Source organism: Marmota flaviventris, chromosome 12, assembly GCF_047511675.1.
Source record: "Marmota flaviventris isolate mMarFla1 chromosome 12, mMarFla1.hap1, whole genome shotgun sequence".
NCBI classification, from domain to species: domain Eukaryota; kingdom Metazoa; phylum Chordata; class Mammalia; order Rodentia; family Sciuridae; genus Marmota; species Marmota flaviventris.
Window position 1 is genome coordinate 92371731 of NC_092509.1, and position 16812 is coordinate 92388542.

The 16812-nt window shown below is 33.8% G+C and overlaps 1 protein-coding gene across 2 annotated transcripts in view; it reads right to left on the minus strand.

Annotated features, from left to right (window-relative positions):
- Positions 1–11850: 11850 nt before the first annotated feature.
- Odr4 (odr-4 GPCR localization factor homolog) overlaps positions 11851–16812 on the minus strand; it is a 31823-nt gene continuing 26861 nt past the window's right edge. For both annotated transcript variants that reach the window (XM_027935064.2, XM_071600212.1), the window contains 2 exons: positions 15117–15224; positions 11851–13807 (listed from right to left, as the gene is read on the minus strand). In XM_027935064.2, coding sequence (XP_027790865.2) covers positions 13740–13807; positions 15117–15224 — 176 coding nt within the window. In that variant the 3' untranslated portion in view covers positions 11851–13739. The remainder of the gene's footprint in view (positions 13808–15116; positions 15225–16812) is intronic.

Sequence of the window (16812 nt, forward strand, 5' to 3'; positions counted from 1 at the left end):
CAATCATTTTGTAACTGGGTGGGCTTCACAACTCACAGTCTTCATGAGGATACCAGACTGACCCTTAAAGGACTGTCAGTGCATGGGGAAACCCCAAGGCTGTAGTCCATACACTGCTGAAAATTTTGGGGGGATCATCTGTGTGACAAACAAGAAGTGGAATTTTAAGAATTTTTAATTTTCATTCTGAAACATTTGGGAATATAGATACTCTTTTTTGATGTCCTGTAGTTTGTGGATATGCAGTAACCATGTACAGAAATATTATATTTCCCATTATTAGGGAAACTTATTCTTTCAAAAGAGCATAAACTCATCAGGCATAGTAGTGTACACCTGTAATTCCAGTGAATTGGAAGGTTGAGGCAGGAGGAAGCCAGCCTGGGCAACTCAGAAAGACCCTCACCAGCTTATTGAGACCCTGTTTCAAAATTTTAAAAAAGGGATGGGGGATGGGGATGTAGCTTATTGGTAAAGTACTGTATTAAATCCTTAGTACCAAGGAAAGAAAAGAAAAAAGAATATAAACTCAACAGTAATGTTTCACTAGACAATTTTCAAGAGTTTAATCTTCATTTGAAAATTTGAAATCTGAAAACAGTATAAACACTAAAATAGTATTGATATGAATTTGGATAAAGGAATGCAGATTTAATGACAAATTATTTTATAGCAACTAAACTTGAAAAATTTTGATAGTTTGTAAAATTTTGTGTATATATATATATATATATACACACACATATATACATACATAAAAATTGTGTAGGTAAATACAAAATAATAATTTTATCTTTATTTTTAAAGACAGGCATTGTTCCAATATCTTTGTCCCTTTAATAAGAAAAAGTTGGAAGTAATTTAAAAACAAATACCTTTGTCATGAGCAGTTAGTTATTTGCCGTGTTATGAAATAATATACTTCATGAACAAGTTAAATATTAAGTTCCTGAAAGACATCTAAAAGCCAATAACTATATAAGTTCATGATTACTAAAGAATTTATGTAAAGGCAGTACAATATGTCCTGTGAAATAGGAGCTTTGGAGACCCCAAATAAAACCTAATATTTTTATAATGTATTATACACATGCTCCCCAACTTATAATGGGGTTATCTCCCCATAACTCCCCAGAAACTCAATGAATATATATATATATAATGGATGAAAATGCATTTAATACATCTAACCTACAGAATACCACAGTTTAGTAATAGTACACTGTAGAACATTGCTTGTTTACCCTTCTGATTGAGCAGTTGCCTGAGAGCCAAGGTGCATACTGGAAGAGAATACTACATTTTGCAAGTCCAGAAAAGATCAAAATTCAGAACTTGAATTATGATTACTACTGAATGCATGTTGCTTTTGTACTATTGTAGAGCAAAAAAAAAAGGTAAATCAAACTATCATTGAATCAGGGACTGTGTGTATAAATAACTTCATATATATTATTATCTCATTTGAAAAACTATGAGAATACAATTGTCTTCTTAGGTAGGCAGAGAATTGTTTTCAATATATACTGTTCAAAGATGAAGAAATTAAAGTGTTCATGGTTAGTTGACTTGTTCAGGTTTATATACAGCTGGAACTATGCAGAGCTTGAACTTCGTCTTGTGCCTCCCACTTCTAGCTCCTGTACTTCACACATTATATCATACTTCTTTGTGGCAGTCACCAGCACAAAGAATACATTAGCAAACAAATTCAGTATTCTCTAAGATCTATCTTAATATGCTTCAGGTAGTGTCAAGTCTGTAGGAAAAAGAGGGGGGAGGGAGGGAGGGTGGGGTAGGAGGAGGAGGAGATATTTCAGTACTCCATCAGATATTTCAGTACTTCTTTTAATCTGTTATATCAAGGAGGAGGAGGAGGAAGAGGAGGAGGAGGAGGAGGAAGAAGGAAGGGAGTGAGAGACCTGGAATCCAAACAAAGCTTCAATACTCTGGTTTCTCTTCAGATCATATAAATCTTTCACCTTTTACCAAATAAAGCTTCAGTAAACCCCACAACTGAAAAATTAATGCAGTAGGCATAGCTCTGGCAGAGAAAACAAAGCAAATTATATGGTAATCTCATTTTCAATTATACATTTTCATTATTTGAGCAATAGCATTCAAGGAAAACATTAAATTTTATTATTACTGGAGGCTGTCAGCTATAAAAACTGCTGAAGTCTGTTTATCTTTCAGGAATTTTTGTTTGTTTTTCTATTTGCCACAGTATATGAGAAAATGCTCAGAAAAATTAATTTTCACAAAACCAATGTTTCGACCTTGCCTATTTTATTTCTCAGAATGTCCACTCTCCATTCCCAATCTGTGGACATATTTAACATGTTACCTCAAAAATACTAATTCATTTTTTAATTTTTTCATTTATTCATTGCTCACTGCACATAATTACCTCCCCTACAGGGCTCCTATTCTAACAAATTAGATTCACTTGCCATAGGCAATCATAATCACACATGAAATTAAACTTACTAGGTAACTTGAATTACATAATAAATTGTTTAAGTCCTACAGAGTTTAGAAGAATAAGGCCTAAGGCTCTATGTTACATTTACCTTTTGTTAAAAATAAATGCAGTTACCATTCTTGACATTTTACTTCCAATTTATTTTTTCCCATCTTAAAGTATGTTGATGATCCACATACATAGACAGACAGACAGACAGACACACATTTTTAAATGGGGAGAACTTGTAAACCATCACTTACTTGATTTTTCCTAAAGAAGCAGCAGTGAGTTGTTATCCATTTGAAACCAGTTATTTTACTATTCTTTCCCAGTCCATTTCCAAGTGAAAATTTAAAGAAGCAATTCCAAACATAATAATTGTAACAAAAACCATAAATGGTTTACATTTTCTAGTTAAAAGATATATATTGTCCAATTAAACTGTTTTAGAAACCCTGGTATTTGGTATCAAAAGAGATACTGTAAAGCATAAGGATATAGAAAAGTAAAACATAAAACAATGGCAAAGCTGTGTCAAGCAAATACAATCTTTACAAAGTGAATATAGCTAAATTAATATCAGATAACTAAGTTTAAAAAAGAAGAATTATTAAACAGAAATAGTCATCATCTACTAATAGAATGGTATGTTTTAGCAAGAACATATAATGTTATACCTCTATATACCTAATGTCATAAGATATATATAGTAAAAATTGATAGAATACAAAAACAAAGTGACAATTCTCCATCATATATTTCAGTATCGTTCTTTTAATCTTTGCTATATCAAGTAGAAAAAGTATCTATGTGGGCATTAACCATATACTTGATCTAAGGAATATATATAAAGCATTGCAATGCATAATTAATAAAATAACCACATTTTCCCCCTCTACCACACAAATAATGTTTTTAAGGATAAACTAAACATTTAATAATAAAATGGGACATTATAAGACAATCACATTTTAGGAATGCAATAAATTAAATAGAAATTAATAACAAATAAGAAATCTAAAATTCTTTGAGTTGAAATATAATAAGGTAGCTTATAATAAATCTTTAGGAATATACCCAAAACTGAAATTTTACCATTAAAAATGTAAGTTACAAAAGAAGAAAAACTTAAAATAAATGATCTGGGTGTACAACTCAATAAATTGATAAAAATAAAATAAGGTAAATCAACAAAGTAGAAAAATGAAATAAATGAGGAATCAATGAAATATAAATTCTATAGATAGAATCCATAATGCCAAAGTTGGTTCTCTAAAAAAACTAACAGATGCCAGGCATGGTAGCGCATGCTCTAGCAGCTCCAGAGGCTGAGGCAGGAGGATCTCAGGTTCAAAGCCAGCTTCAGCAAAAGCAAGGTTCTAAGTGAGACCCTATCCTAAATAAAATACAAAAAAGGCCTGTGGATGTGGCTCAGTGGTTGAGTGCCCCTGAATTCAATCCCCAGTACAAAAAAAAAAAAAAAAGACTAACAAAATAGAAGTATCTGCCAGACTGTTAGCAGAGAGTGGTATGGAGAATAAGCTTAAATAGATAATATTAGGATTTAAAAAAAAAAAAACATAGTATAAACCAGGTGTGGTGGTCCACGCCTGTGATTCCAGCAGCTTGGGAGGCTGAGGCAGAAGGATTGTGAGTTCAAGGCCAGCCTCAGCAAAAGCAAGGCACTAAGCAACTCAGTGAGACCCTATCTCTAAATAAAAAATACAAAATAGGGCTGAGAATGTGGCTTGGTGGTTGAGTGCCCCTGAATTCAATCCCTGGTACCCTCCCCAAAATATGTACAGATAGAATTGAGATTAAAAAGATATAAAGCACTATAAACAACTTAAGGCCAACAAATTTCAAAACAGAAAAATTCCTAGAAAAGTATAAATTACCAGAATTTAGGAAAAACCAGAACAGAAGTCACAAAATATTAACCCCCTCAAAACAGAAGATCTAGATGTATTTATGAATTAATTCTATCAAATTGATTAGAATCAGATAGTTTAATACTGGTTTCTTCAGAGAATATAAACATAATAATCCCCAAATCATTTTATTAAGCTAGTATAGTCTTGATTACCAAACCAGGACAAATACAGCAAAAGAAAAGAAAATCAAAGACAAGTGACTAATTAGTGCCATTTTATATGCAAAAATAAATAAAATATTAGTAAATTAAATCCAAAAGTATATGTAAAAGATAAAGTACAATCAAGAAGGATTTAAGAATATAAAGATAACACTTGTACATTATGCACTTACTCTAGCCATGATGTCTTTAGTTTGGCATCATTGCCCCCTCCCATCTCTAAACTACACAGGAGCAGCAACTAAAGCTTGTTTCAAGTGCAGTAAACTACTCATTCAGGCTATTTCCTCTAACCATTAGGCTCAGAATCCAACCTCCTCAAAAAACACTGAAACAAAATCTGCCATGATTTTTAACTTTACATTTATCACAATGAACATACAAAATGTAAGCTTCTCCTGCTACCTCTTCCCACTCCCTATTTCTCACCACTCCCAGTTCATTCTTAGCTATATACCATCATCCCCACGATAGTCTATGCTTTCTTGTTTTCCATAATCTACATACTTCCCTTTATTTTCAACTTTCCTCTAAGCATTTCTTTCACATCTTTGACAGAACTGAAAAGGCTCTTCAAAGAGGGCACACTTTCCTTTCATTGGTTTGACAACCCAGCCATATTCAGTACTGTTCCCATCAAGGAACAGTCTTGATCTTAACCTGCTACTTCACCTCGGCCACCTACCTCCTTCGTTGTCATGTGTATTCTTTCTCCCCAAATCACTACTCCAAGCATTATTATTTATTTGTGGACTACTACCAAAATTTTGGTTTTTTGATTTCTTCTGGACCTCTGCTGCATTTATTCTTCTACATTCATAATGCTTCTCGTGTGTGCTGTTCCTCTGCCCCACACTCTTCACTTTCTTTAGATTTCATGGTCCATCATTCCATTTCTTAGCCCTTCTTTGCTTTCAAGTTATTCATAAAATGAGACTTCCAAATACTGCTATTTATTTTTTTCTATTCTATCCTATAAGAAGTTGGAGACCAGTAGAGAAAAAATTGTACAATTTCATTCATTTATTTACCACTGTGTGACAATTCCACCACGTTTCTTTGATCAACCCAATCTCCTATTCTTTGCAACAATTTTCCTAAATACTTATTATTCTCATTCTTCTTCAATCTCAGAAGATGACCTTGCAAATTTTATAGAAATCTGAAGGTATCAGATGAGATCATCTTCAACTTTCATTATCAAACTCATAAACATTTGCATCAATTTTCTTCATCCTCTGAGCTGTTATATAAGAAGAGACATTCCTTCTCTGAATACTGATTCACTTATGCTTTAGAGTTGGACTTCCCACCTTCTCAGGAGTCTTAAATTCATATTTTCTTTGTTCTTCACAGAGCTATATTCCTACTCAGTCACTCCCTTCCATTAGTATCTTTCCCCTTAATATGCGTGTCCCATTAGGTTGCAAGTCACTTTCTTAAATTTCAGTTTCTGAACTGTTGAAAAGAGTGTAATAAAAATGAAAATATTTTGTAACTTGTAAAGTACTCTCTGATGAGAGTTAGTTTAATGTTATTAGAATTTGTTCTAACCTAGAGAGCAAAGGAATTAACTGACTTCCCAAGGCTTTATTTCTTATTTGGCAGATCTAGAGGTATGCCTCAATTCTCTATAATTAATAGCTATTTATAATTTAAAATGAGAATGTTTTCAATAATGCTAACTTGAAAGCATAGAAAGAATTATTTAAAATCTTTGTTTCAATTATTCTTGTTTAGACAAGGATATTACAATCTAGCACCAGAGCTTATTGACATTCAGAATTTTAATCATAGCATTTGTATCTCGTGTATCTACAACTAAATTGGATTTGACTAAAATAGAACCTAAGACCTGATTAAACTACTTCATCCCTATCATTAATTCCCCTCCATAACTCTATATACAAAAGAACTCTTTAACAAACTGAACAAATTAAATGAAGGATCTTTTCCAAAAATGTCAAGTTTTCTTAATTAAGAATTTTTGCACAGGGCATTTTCAGGATTAGAATTTCAGAAGTCCTACAGTATAACATAAAATGTGGCTTTATTTGATGGTGTCAAGTGTATAATATATTTTAAAATATTTTTTTAAATGTGAAAAAAGAAGAACTTATTTTTATTATTAAGACAAATATAATAGTTATTTACCCAAATATTTACTCTATGTGTCCTGTGGATAGTAATTAATGTGTATTTCAATTGTATTCATCAAATTTGGATCTAGTCAACAATTTTTTGCCCAACTTCCAAGAAGGTTGTAAAAAGCAATTGAGATAATGAATATGAAAGCACTTTCAAAATGGCAAAAGCAAGGACAAATGTTCTGTCATTTCTAAGTCACTTTTATTCTTTGTCCTTAATAAGTAAAAATTTATTACTATTTTAATTTACATTTTAAACGGTTATAAACTTCATTACAACTCATTGGTTACCTTTAGTGAATATTCATTAACACTGTTGACATTCCCAGCATAAGTATTCATGAGGTTAAAGTAAGAAATCAAGAGCAGTTATTTATTATGCATTGGTTAATTTATATTTAGTCAAATTCTTAAGGTGAGAATCAACAAATATTATGAGCTTGTAATAGAGCTCAGATCAATCCTTTGTTGGTAATACATTATGAACCTCTTAACTGCTGAACTTCTAGCAGTAGGTACAATGAAAAGACATTACGTATGTCCACAAAATACCACAGAAGAAAGGCAAAGGGAGGCGCTATGGCAAAAGGCAAACTGTGTTAAGGGTAATAAATGGAGTATTTAAAATTTTTTTTTTAGTTGTTGATAGACCTTTATTTTATTTATTTATATGCAGTGCTGAGACTTGTGCCTCACATGTGCCAGGCAAGTGCGCTACCACTGAGCCCCAGCTCCATCCCTGGAGTATTTTTTAATATTAACTATTTCCTTAGGGAACTCCTTTGTCTCTTCTTTCTCAAGCTTTTTTTTTTTTTTTTACATGCGTGTAGTTATAAATCCAGTCATGACTAAAGACCACTATCATTAATTTCTTCCCTTTCTACATGCATGCACCATTTGGTCACCCCCACTGAAAGTTGGGCTGCTTTTCCCCTTGGCAAGGAAACCTGGCTGGACCTGTGTTTGCTTTGACCAATTGAATTCAAGGAAGTGATATTCTGGAGATTCCTAATCCGGGCCCTAAGATAATTGATGAGATCTACTTACTTTCTCTTTGAACACTGAATGTTGGGACCCTTCCTTTTGGATTTCAGCCACAATTTCAGCCACGACTCTGTGGAGAGGTCGTGTAGGAGAATCAGAAAAACAACCATGTGGATGAGCCATCCTGGATTTTATAGCCCTTAAATAATGAAAGCCCTAGCCAACATCATGTGGCCCAAAAACCATCCAGCTGAGCCAGCTAAGCCCTTCATACCCACAGAATCAGAAGAGACAATGGTTGTTCTAAGCCAGTAAATTTTGAAGATGCAAGTTATGGAGCAAAAGATAACCAAAATAGAAAATGGTGCCTAGACACAGGGTACTGCTGAAGCAAAGTCAGAATATGTACCCTTAACTTTGGAACTGGGCAAGAAATAGAGGATTTAGGGTTTTAACTAACAGTGGTGTCTAGAACAATGAAGAAATTGAAAGGCAACCCTTGTTATGAAAGGCAATAAATACTTTCACCTGTAGTAATGTGAAAGGTAAGACTAATAAGCCTGTGAAAACTGCTAAAGGGAAAAGGCAGATTAATATATTTATGACTCTAGCTAAGATTTCCAGGTAGGATACTGAAAATGCCAAATGACTTTTACCTGCCTATGATCAAATCTGAAAAGAAAAAAAAATGAGCTAAATAAGCTGTTCAGTTTTGAAACAAAAATCTAGAAGAAACATAGAGAATCAAGAACACCTTTTCCAGCCATCTATTTCTCCTCAAGGAAGAAATGACCTCAGAGTAAAGATCAAATTCAAGGAATTGCTGGTAAACCATAGAATCAGGATAAGTTAGGATCAAAATAGAAAATATGCCTCTGTAATATCCTTTAAGACTTCCGAAATATTTAAGCCAGTGCCTATAAACCTCTTAACCAGACAAGAAGATTCTAAGGATCTCACAGACCTACAGGGTAGACCATTTAGCCAGATAATGAGTATTTAAGACTCTTGTCTCTCCACTCCTGATTCTCAGCTAAAAGTATAGACAGACCTATCTTGAAGAGATTTGTAAGTGTGCCTTTTGTCCAATGGAGTTGATAACTTGATTCAAAGGACACGCAAGGTGCTTTTAAAGGAATTACACACTCTTTTAAGGGATAGAAAGTACAAAATGAAGAGACTTCTGGGTCTTCAATCTCCAAAAATCAGGAAGCAGTTTGAGAAAACTACTCAGCTTTAGTTCTCATCTATTATTTACCTTTGTAGTACGAGAGATTGAACCTAGTGGTGCTCTACCACTGAGCTACATCCCCAGCCTTTTGAGACAGCATCTTGCTAAATTTCCCAGGAAATTTTTCCCTAGTCACTGGGATTATGGTTGTGCACCACTGTGCCTGACCAGTGACAGTTACTCAGTGGATGACTCCAAGCAGAGTCAGTATTTCATAGGAAATAGCTAATAGCTGAGAATCACTTTGGGGGAGAATTAGGCCTTAATCAACATACATTTTCTTCTTCCAGAATCATGATGAATTACAGACATGTACTCAATTGGCATTCTGAATTGCCATAGCTTACTCACTGTTGTGTGTCACTCATTGCACCTCTTGAACAAGGGTATCTGCTGCTTGACTATTGGGTGCTAGATGAATATGGGGAAAAAACTTGTTTCCCTAGTTTCATGCATCTTCAGATTGAGAAATTGCAGGAAGTATTCCTCATATGTACTTGAAACTGATTTAGATCAAACTAGGCATTGAGCTTGAACCTGATGCCATGTTGAGATGAAAATAAGATTTCTTGGGATGCAGTGAATACATTCTATGGCCAAAAGGTATATTAGACATCTCCAAAGATGGCTGACTTCAAGCCTGTCCTTTCTTTTGTATGTACTTCCTTTGTGAATTAAGAGAAAAGGGTTGTTTTTTTCCTTCTTCTTTAATCTAGGCTGACTCTGTAAATTAGTTTGGCCAATACAATTCAATGGAAATTATATTCTGGGACTTTAAACCAGGGCCCCAACAGAACTCCACATCTCTTTTCCTCTTCTTGAAATACTCATAATGCTACTTCTTGAATCCCAGGCACCATGATAGAATACCAAGTCAGATGGAGAGGCTACATAGACGACTGTGATAGCTGGATTCCCAACTGCCATATGAATGAACTTTCCTGTTTGATTCAACCCCAATCTAGTTCCTAGATTCACAGAATTGTGAGAAAAATTAAATACTTAAATATTTTCTTATGCAGTGCTAGAAACTGAGCACTAGTAAACTCTACCACTGAGCTACATCCATAGCCCTTTCAATTATTTTTTCTTAATTGAACTCAGGGGTGCTTTACAACTGAGCTGTGCCCCTAGCTTTTTTATTTTGAGAAAGTGTCTCACCAAGTTGCTTAGGGCCTTGCCAAATTGTCAAGGACAGCCTAAAACTTGGGATCCTCCTGCCTCCACCTCCCAAGTTGCTGAAATTTCAGGTGTGTGACACCAGACATATATTTTTTAATGCACACCATCTTTATTAGTATTGTCACATTTCTAACTTTTCAATCTATTGAATGTAAAATGGTATTTATTGTGATCTTAGCCAAGTATTTAAGAAGTTAAATATCTTTCGTGTGTATAGTCACATCCTGTTAAAATACCTGGTTTGTCTTCTGCTTATTTTTCTACAGGACAATATGAATAGAAGGGAGATAATGGGCATCCTTGTTGTGTTCCTCATTTTCAATGCATATAGTAGTCATGATGCATGTTCTCTTTTAAGATGACACTGAATTCATTTGAATAGTGCTTCTTTTATGATTGATAAGAATTGATATTAGCCTATAGTTTTCTTTCCCCTTACTAACATGTCTGATTTTAGGAAGCTATATAAGTCTCATATACTCAGCGAGAAAGTATTCCCTTGACATGTGTGCTTGGAAAATTTGTATAAATTTTGGAATAGTATATCTTTGAAAGGGGTAAAACTTACTCTAAACCTTGGTCAGGTGTTGCCAACATTTTTTAAATTTCTTTTTACTACAAAACAGTATTAAGTCCAGTTTTTCTCTCTTCTTGAGCCAATTTAAGTAAATTGTAGTTTTCTGGAGTTTAGTCTATTTTGTCTGTTTTCAAATATGTGAGCACTAAGAAGCTCTTGGTACTTTTTCCCCCATCTATGCTGTACCTGTGGGATAGAACCCTTTCAATCTTTATGCTGTTTACATGTGCTTGTTTTCTTCCTGTTCCATTATGCCAGTTTAGTTTTGTCATGAAAACAATGTTGATGTTGTTAATCTTTTTTTTTTTTAAAAGAGAGAGTGGGGGTGGGGGGGGGGAGAGAGAGAGAGAGAGAGAGAGAGAGAGAGAGAGAGAGAGAGAATTTTTTTATATTTATTTTTTAGTTCTCGGCGGACACGACATCTTTGTATGTGGTGCTGAGGATCGAACCCAGGCCGCACCCCCAGCCCTAATCTTAATCTTTTTCTAATTCATCAATTCATTACTTTCATTTCCTTCTACATTGTGTATTCTAGTGTTTTAAGTCAGACATTTAGTCATTTTCCCTAATTTCCTTACAAAGTGTATTTCTACTCTATCAATTTTTAAAAACAAATTACTTAGTTAGATTCTCAGTACTTATGGGTGTGGTTTTTTTTTTTTTTCTTTTGACCTCCCTATGTCTTATTTTAGATGTTTTTCTTTTAAAACAGCTTATAGTTAAATTTTTTTTTTAAAAGAGCTGACCAACCTGTCATATGACTAGGTAATTCAGTATACTTAAATACTAATACAAGACTGGTTACTATTTTTTGTTTCTGCGTGGTGAGGACTGAAGCCAGGGCTGGCACATGCTAAGCAAGTACTCTGCCACTAAACTATATCCCCAACCCTATTATCTTACTAACATTGCCTCAAATCCCCAATATATTCCTTTATCTGTATTTACTGCCTTCCTATTCTACATTTTACATTTATTTTTTCTTGGAATGACCGATCTCCTATCTATTTTTTTTAGAGGTCACCCTTAAAATTTGACTGTATATATGTAAATAATCACTTTAAAATAAAAGCACCTCAGGACACTGTAATTTTAATCACCCTCTTCCCATTTTATAAGCTACTATGCAGCTTTCCAATTATATCCTTATTTGAAAATTCCACGTCATTCATGTTTTATAATAATATTTATTTACAACTATATTTGTTTACAGTTTATCATAAATGCCCTTCCTTTATGATTGTGTTATACAAACAACACTTTAAATTTACATATATTTATTATCCTATTGCTTACTGGTTCTTCAATTCCAGATCATCCTTTCAGAGAAATTCTCCCTGTTGAAGATCATCCATTCGCAGTTTAAATGAAGGTCTGTTGACAGTCAATTTTGCTTCATGCGAATTCTAAGCTGACACTTTTTCTCAGATTTGAACATACCATTCTATCACCTTTTGGACACACTGGGGATACTATTGCTGTCAGGAAGCCTACTAAATATCTGTCTGTCTTGTGTTCACTGAAGATCTTTATGCCGTCTCTGGATGCTTTTGAAATCCTGTATTTGATATCATGCAGTTTACTCCATTAGGTCTAGCCATAGACTTGCTTTAAGTATGCATATATTGTAAGTATGATATATTGTACTTCCTGAATTTGTGAATTCACATTTTTCAAAAATTGTGGAAATTCTGTTATCTTTTCAAATATTGCCTCTTCTCCATTCTATTTTCTCCTCCTAGTCCTTACAGTTCTTTACTCCATATCTCTTACCTAATATTTTCAAGCTCCTTTTATTCTCCTTGCTGCTTCCTGGTAATGTCTTTAGACTTAGCTTCCAGTTCACTGGTCTCTTCAGCTGAATCTACTACAATACTCAGTATACCTGACGGTTACTTTTTTCTTATTTCAACAAATACATTCTCATTGCCAGGAGTTCCATTTTGTTCTTTTTCAGAAGTGGCTTGTGGTTTCATTCTCCATTTGGAGAACTCAATTCAACGTTTATTTTTTCCATAGGTTCTTTCTCATGCTAGCTAGTTTCACCTTGTGGCATGATATCTGGTCATGAAATAGTATTGCTAATCATTATCTATGGGAATCTTGGGACTTAATTACAAGTGTTTCCCTTCTGTTTCTGCCAGGAGCTACAGAGTTCTGTAAACTGAGGGCTATTTAATATTCAACTGTTCTGGCTAGGGCAGCATCTCAGATTCATATCTGGTATTAAGCAAAATGCTTATAACAGTGCTGCTAGTGGTACCTGGCATGCAGGAAACCAAAATTCACTTGTATTAATGCTTAAAAATAGTACTCATGATTCCCAACTAAAAAGGTGTTCATTTTTGTGGAAGAGGAAAGACTGAGGTGTGATTTCTTAAAAGGTTTTTTCCTACTTCTTTTGAGCACATTCAAAAGCAGATTTTATTCAGGATCTTGTTGTTTTAAAGTATCTAGTCTATTATATTGCTGGAAGCAAAGTCCTATTTAATATATTTAAAAAGTTATAATACACTAACCTGAGAAAGCACATAATTTGTCATTTGTTATTCATTCAAATCTCTCTGGAAAGGTTCCTTAGCCCTTAATCACTTGAACACGTATCAGAAAGGTCTTCGAATACAAACAAAGCCCACAAATTACTGAACCACTTGGGAGAAATTTCTCCTGGGCGGGTCTAGTAGTAAGCTATTGTAGTCAATACTGTTTAAATGTTTAATGTCCTGATCAATATGTGATCTAGTTCAACAGGACTAACATCTGTTAATATCCCACATATTGAACCCTTTCAGAAATGGATAATGCTTTGCTACATGCAACTCTCATCTAGATGCATAACTTTATTTTTGGAAACCTGAGCTGCCTATAATACAAACAGATGCTAAACAAGGCAGCTGGTGAATTCACGTTGGTAAGAAACAAACACACCTAATAGGCGTTGTGGTAGAAGATCTGACTGCTAGTGTCTTGACTACAGAGGGACTGTGTATATCTTTATTATTCATAGTTGTTGATCAGTGTTCTCTGGATGATCAGGAAGCTCTTTGTGCCTCACCCTAATCACTGAAGTAATGAAAGGAGATACCCGCAGCAAGAACTGCAACTGCAAATGCTGCAATCACACCTAAAAGTAAAACAGACACAAAACAAATGGAAATGGAATGAGAAAAAGAAAGGCTTAACTCTTCCTAGGCTCTGAAATGCAGGGAATAGATGAGCTATAACACAGCACACACAGAGACATACACTTATACATACACTGTATCATAATACACACACATATGGTCTATACTAAAAGCCAGTGAAGTCTTAGCAGAAAATAAAGCTATAAGTTGAAAAATTAGACTACAAATGTTGGACAAAATGTCTTACACAGAGGTGTGCACTTGGACAAAAAGACAAAATAAATTCTTTCAAAGATTTCTATGAATATACACACATGCGCACAACACAGAGTACACACCAACCATCTCACAATACTAAGTTTAAGCCAAAAAAAAAAAAAAAACCAGCAATAAACAGTCAGTGGTTTTCAAATATTAAAATGCAAAGTCGTCTGTGTAGCTATTCAAAACTATAAAAGCCAAGGTTTATAAATTCAAAGTAATAGTAAGTTGCAGTTGGCAACTTTTAGTTTTTCCTGATTATGATAAGTTAAAAAAAGAAATTAACCAAAGTCGTTCATACAGACCAACGCACAGAGATACAAAGAATTTAGGTAATTAAGTAAAGCTTATCTAATGAGTGACAAGAACTACAACTAAATATCTGGCTCCTAACTATAAGTAATAAATAATAATGTTTAGCATTTCTTGAATTGTTATTCCACTAAGCAATAATCTACTTTTTCTTTGTTCAAAAAATCAAAACATATTGAAGGGACTATTGCACTTCTTGGAGCATTTAAAATACAAAAGTGCGGGGCTGGGGCTGGGGTTCAGCAGCAGAGCACTTGCCTGGCAAGTGTGAGGCCCTGGGTTCGATCCTCAGCACCACATAAAAATAAGTAAATAAATAAAGGTATTGTGTCCAACTACAACTAAAAAATAAATATTAAAAAAATTCATTAAAATACAAAAGTGCATTTTAGATTTCCAGACATGTATTTTGATTTTTTTTCATAAAACACCTCAAAACATTCTAGGAATACCACTTTGGCTTCTCTTTACTAATTGATTCCAAAAACTCTAGATGTTTTTCTTTGAAAACACCAAAAGCTTATGGGCTATGCCATCTTTGAGGGCACTTAGGTGATAACACATTATTTATAAACTTTTCTTCCTCAAGAACCCCGAACTTTCCATAATATTTAACAAATACTAATAATCTGGTATTAATCTAGTACTTTTAAGAAATAAAAATAAATTTAAAGTACTAAGAAAACTCAAAACCCAAATATTATTTTTTCAATGTTATAAAAAAAGGTAAAATACCTATGTTTTGCCGAATTTTCAACATTACTGTAGTTTTAATTGGTTGCTCCAGTTGTTTATCATCTTTGTGTTCCAATGAAGCTTCATTATTCACAGAGCTCATACAAGCTGTAAAAGATGATAATAAATCCAATATAAGATGAGAATTACCATTTAAACTGAGTTTTAAAGAACATACAATCAATACTGATTTTCTTCTACTCATCTTTTTTATAACATTATAAAATTACTCCTTATCTAATGTAGGTGAACTGCATATCATAGAATATATGTCAAATATATTCCACTCATGGTATATGTTAAACAGGCATAGCTTTCCTATTTAACACAGTTTTATCATTGACCCAACCAGAAAGCTACAAAGCCAGTATCAAATGATTCCCAGTTTTTATACAGCTCCTGAGCTAAAAATAGATTACAAAAATAATGTGAAAGAGAGCTTATGTGGCTCTATTTTATGTACAACCAGAGATAGGAAAAAATGTGCTTTACATGTGTAATGTGAATTGTAATGTATTCTGTTGTCATATATAAGAAATTAAATTTTTTTAAAAATCAAAAAAAAGAATAAAACAAAAATATTTTTTAAAAAAGATTATTTATGAAGTAAAAAAAAAAATTACTATTTGGCCTGATACAGAAAAAGAGTGCTGACTCTTGATCAAATCTGCAAGTTCAAATATACAAGCAAACATTAGAAATGTGACCTAACCACACTCTAAATGTTAAAGAGGACAAGTACATCACCCCATTTTACAGGTGGAAAACAAAACCTAGGAAAGTGCATAACTTGAGGGTCATGGGCATCAAGTGAGGATTCAAACAAAAGTTTTCTTTTAAGGGCTATGTAGCTCAATGGTATAGCACTTGCCTAGCATGTGTGAAACCCCAGGTTTGAGCCCTAGTACCCTCCCCAAAAGAGAGAGAAAGCATTCAACTAAAAAGAAAAGTTTTCTTTCTACTTCATTATGCTGACAGTGACTTATATAGATTGTCCTATCAGAATTTACTGAACACTGATTAAAAGTGACCTGATAACTTAGAGATTACACAGGGTAGGGATTTTCAATTTTCTTTTTTCCCCTCTAGTGCTGAAGAATTCTATGAAAACAAAAATCTGACAGAAAATCTCAGTATAATAGATGAAAAAAGTTACTACTGAGTTTGCATCAGGGGTGGAGGTTCCTGCAACCTGACCTAAAGTTAGTTCCTTTCTTCTATCCGGTCTCATCATTCCAGAAGTGAGAGTGGAGTGCTGCTCTATAGAATTCTAGGAAACTACATCTGAAAACTACAGTTTCAGATTGATTCTTTTAATGTACAAAAAGAGAAAAAAAAAAAAAAAAACTGCAAAGAGACATAGTAAATACCATTGCTTAAATTTAAAGTAAAATAGCCCACTGTTTTAATTTAAAATGTCCTTACAGATATGTTTGTACCCCATTTTACTAGCATATGACCAGGAAGTTAACATATGAACTTCCAGCAATGGATACCCAGGGCACCAAATGGATACAAGGGAAAAAATTACCTACTTCTCATTAATTTCCCATGAAGGTAAGTTTACTATGGTTTTCAGAAATAATCACTAGTAACTACTTCACTGAGATCAAGTGCACCACCATTCTTTCTTCAAGTATATAACTAAAGTGCTTTAACTTGGACCAATCCTCAAACCCCACCCCCCCCCTTTTTT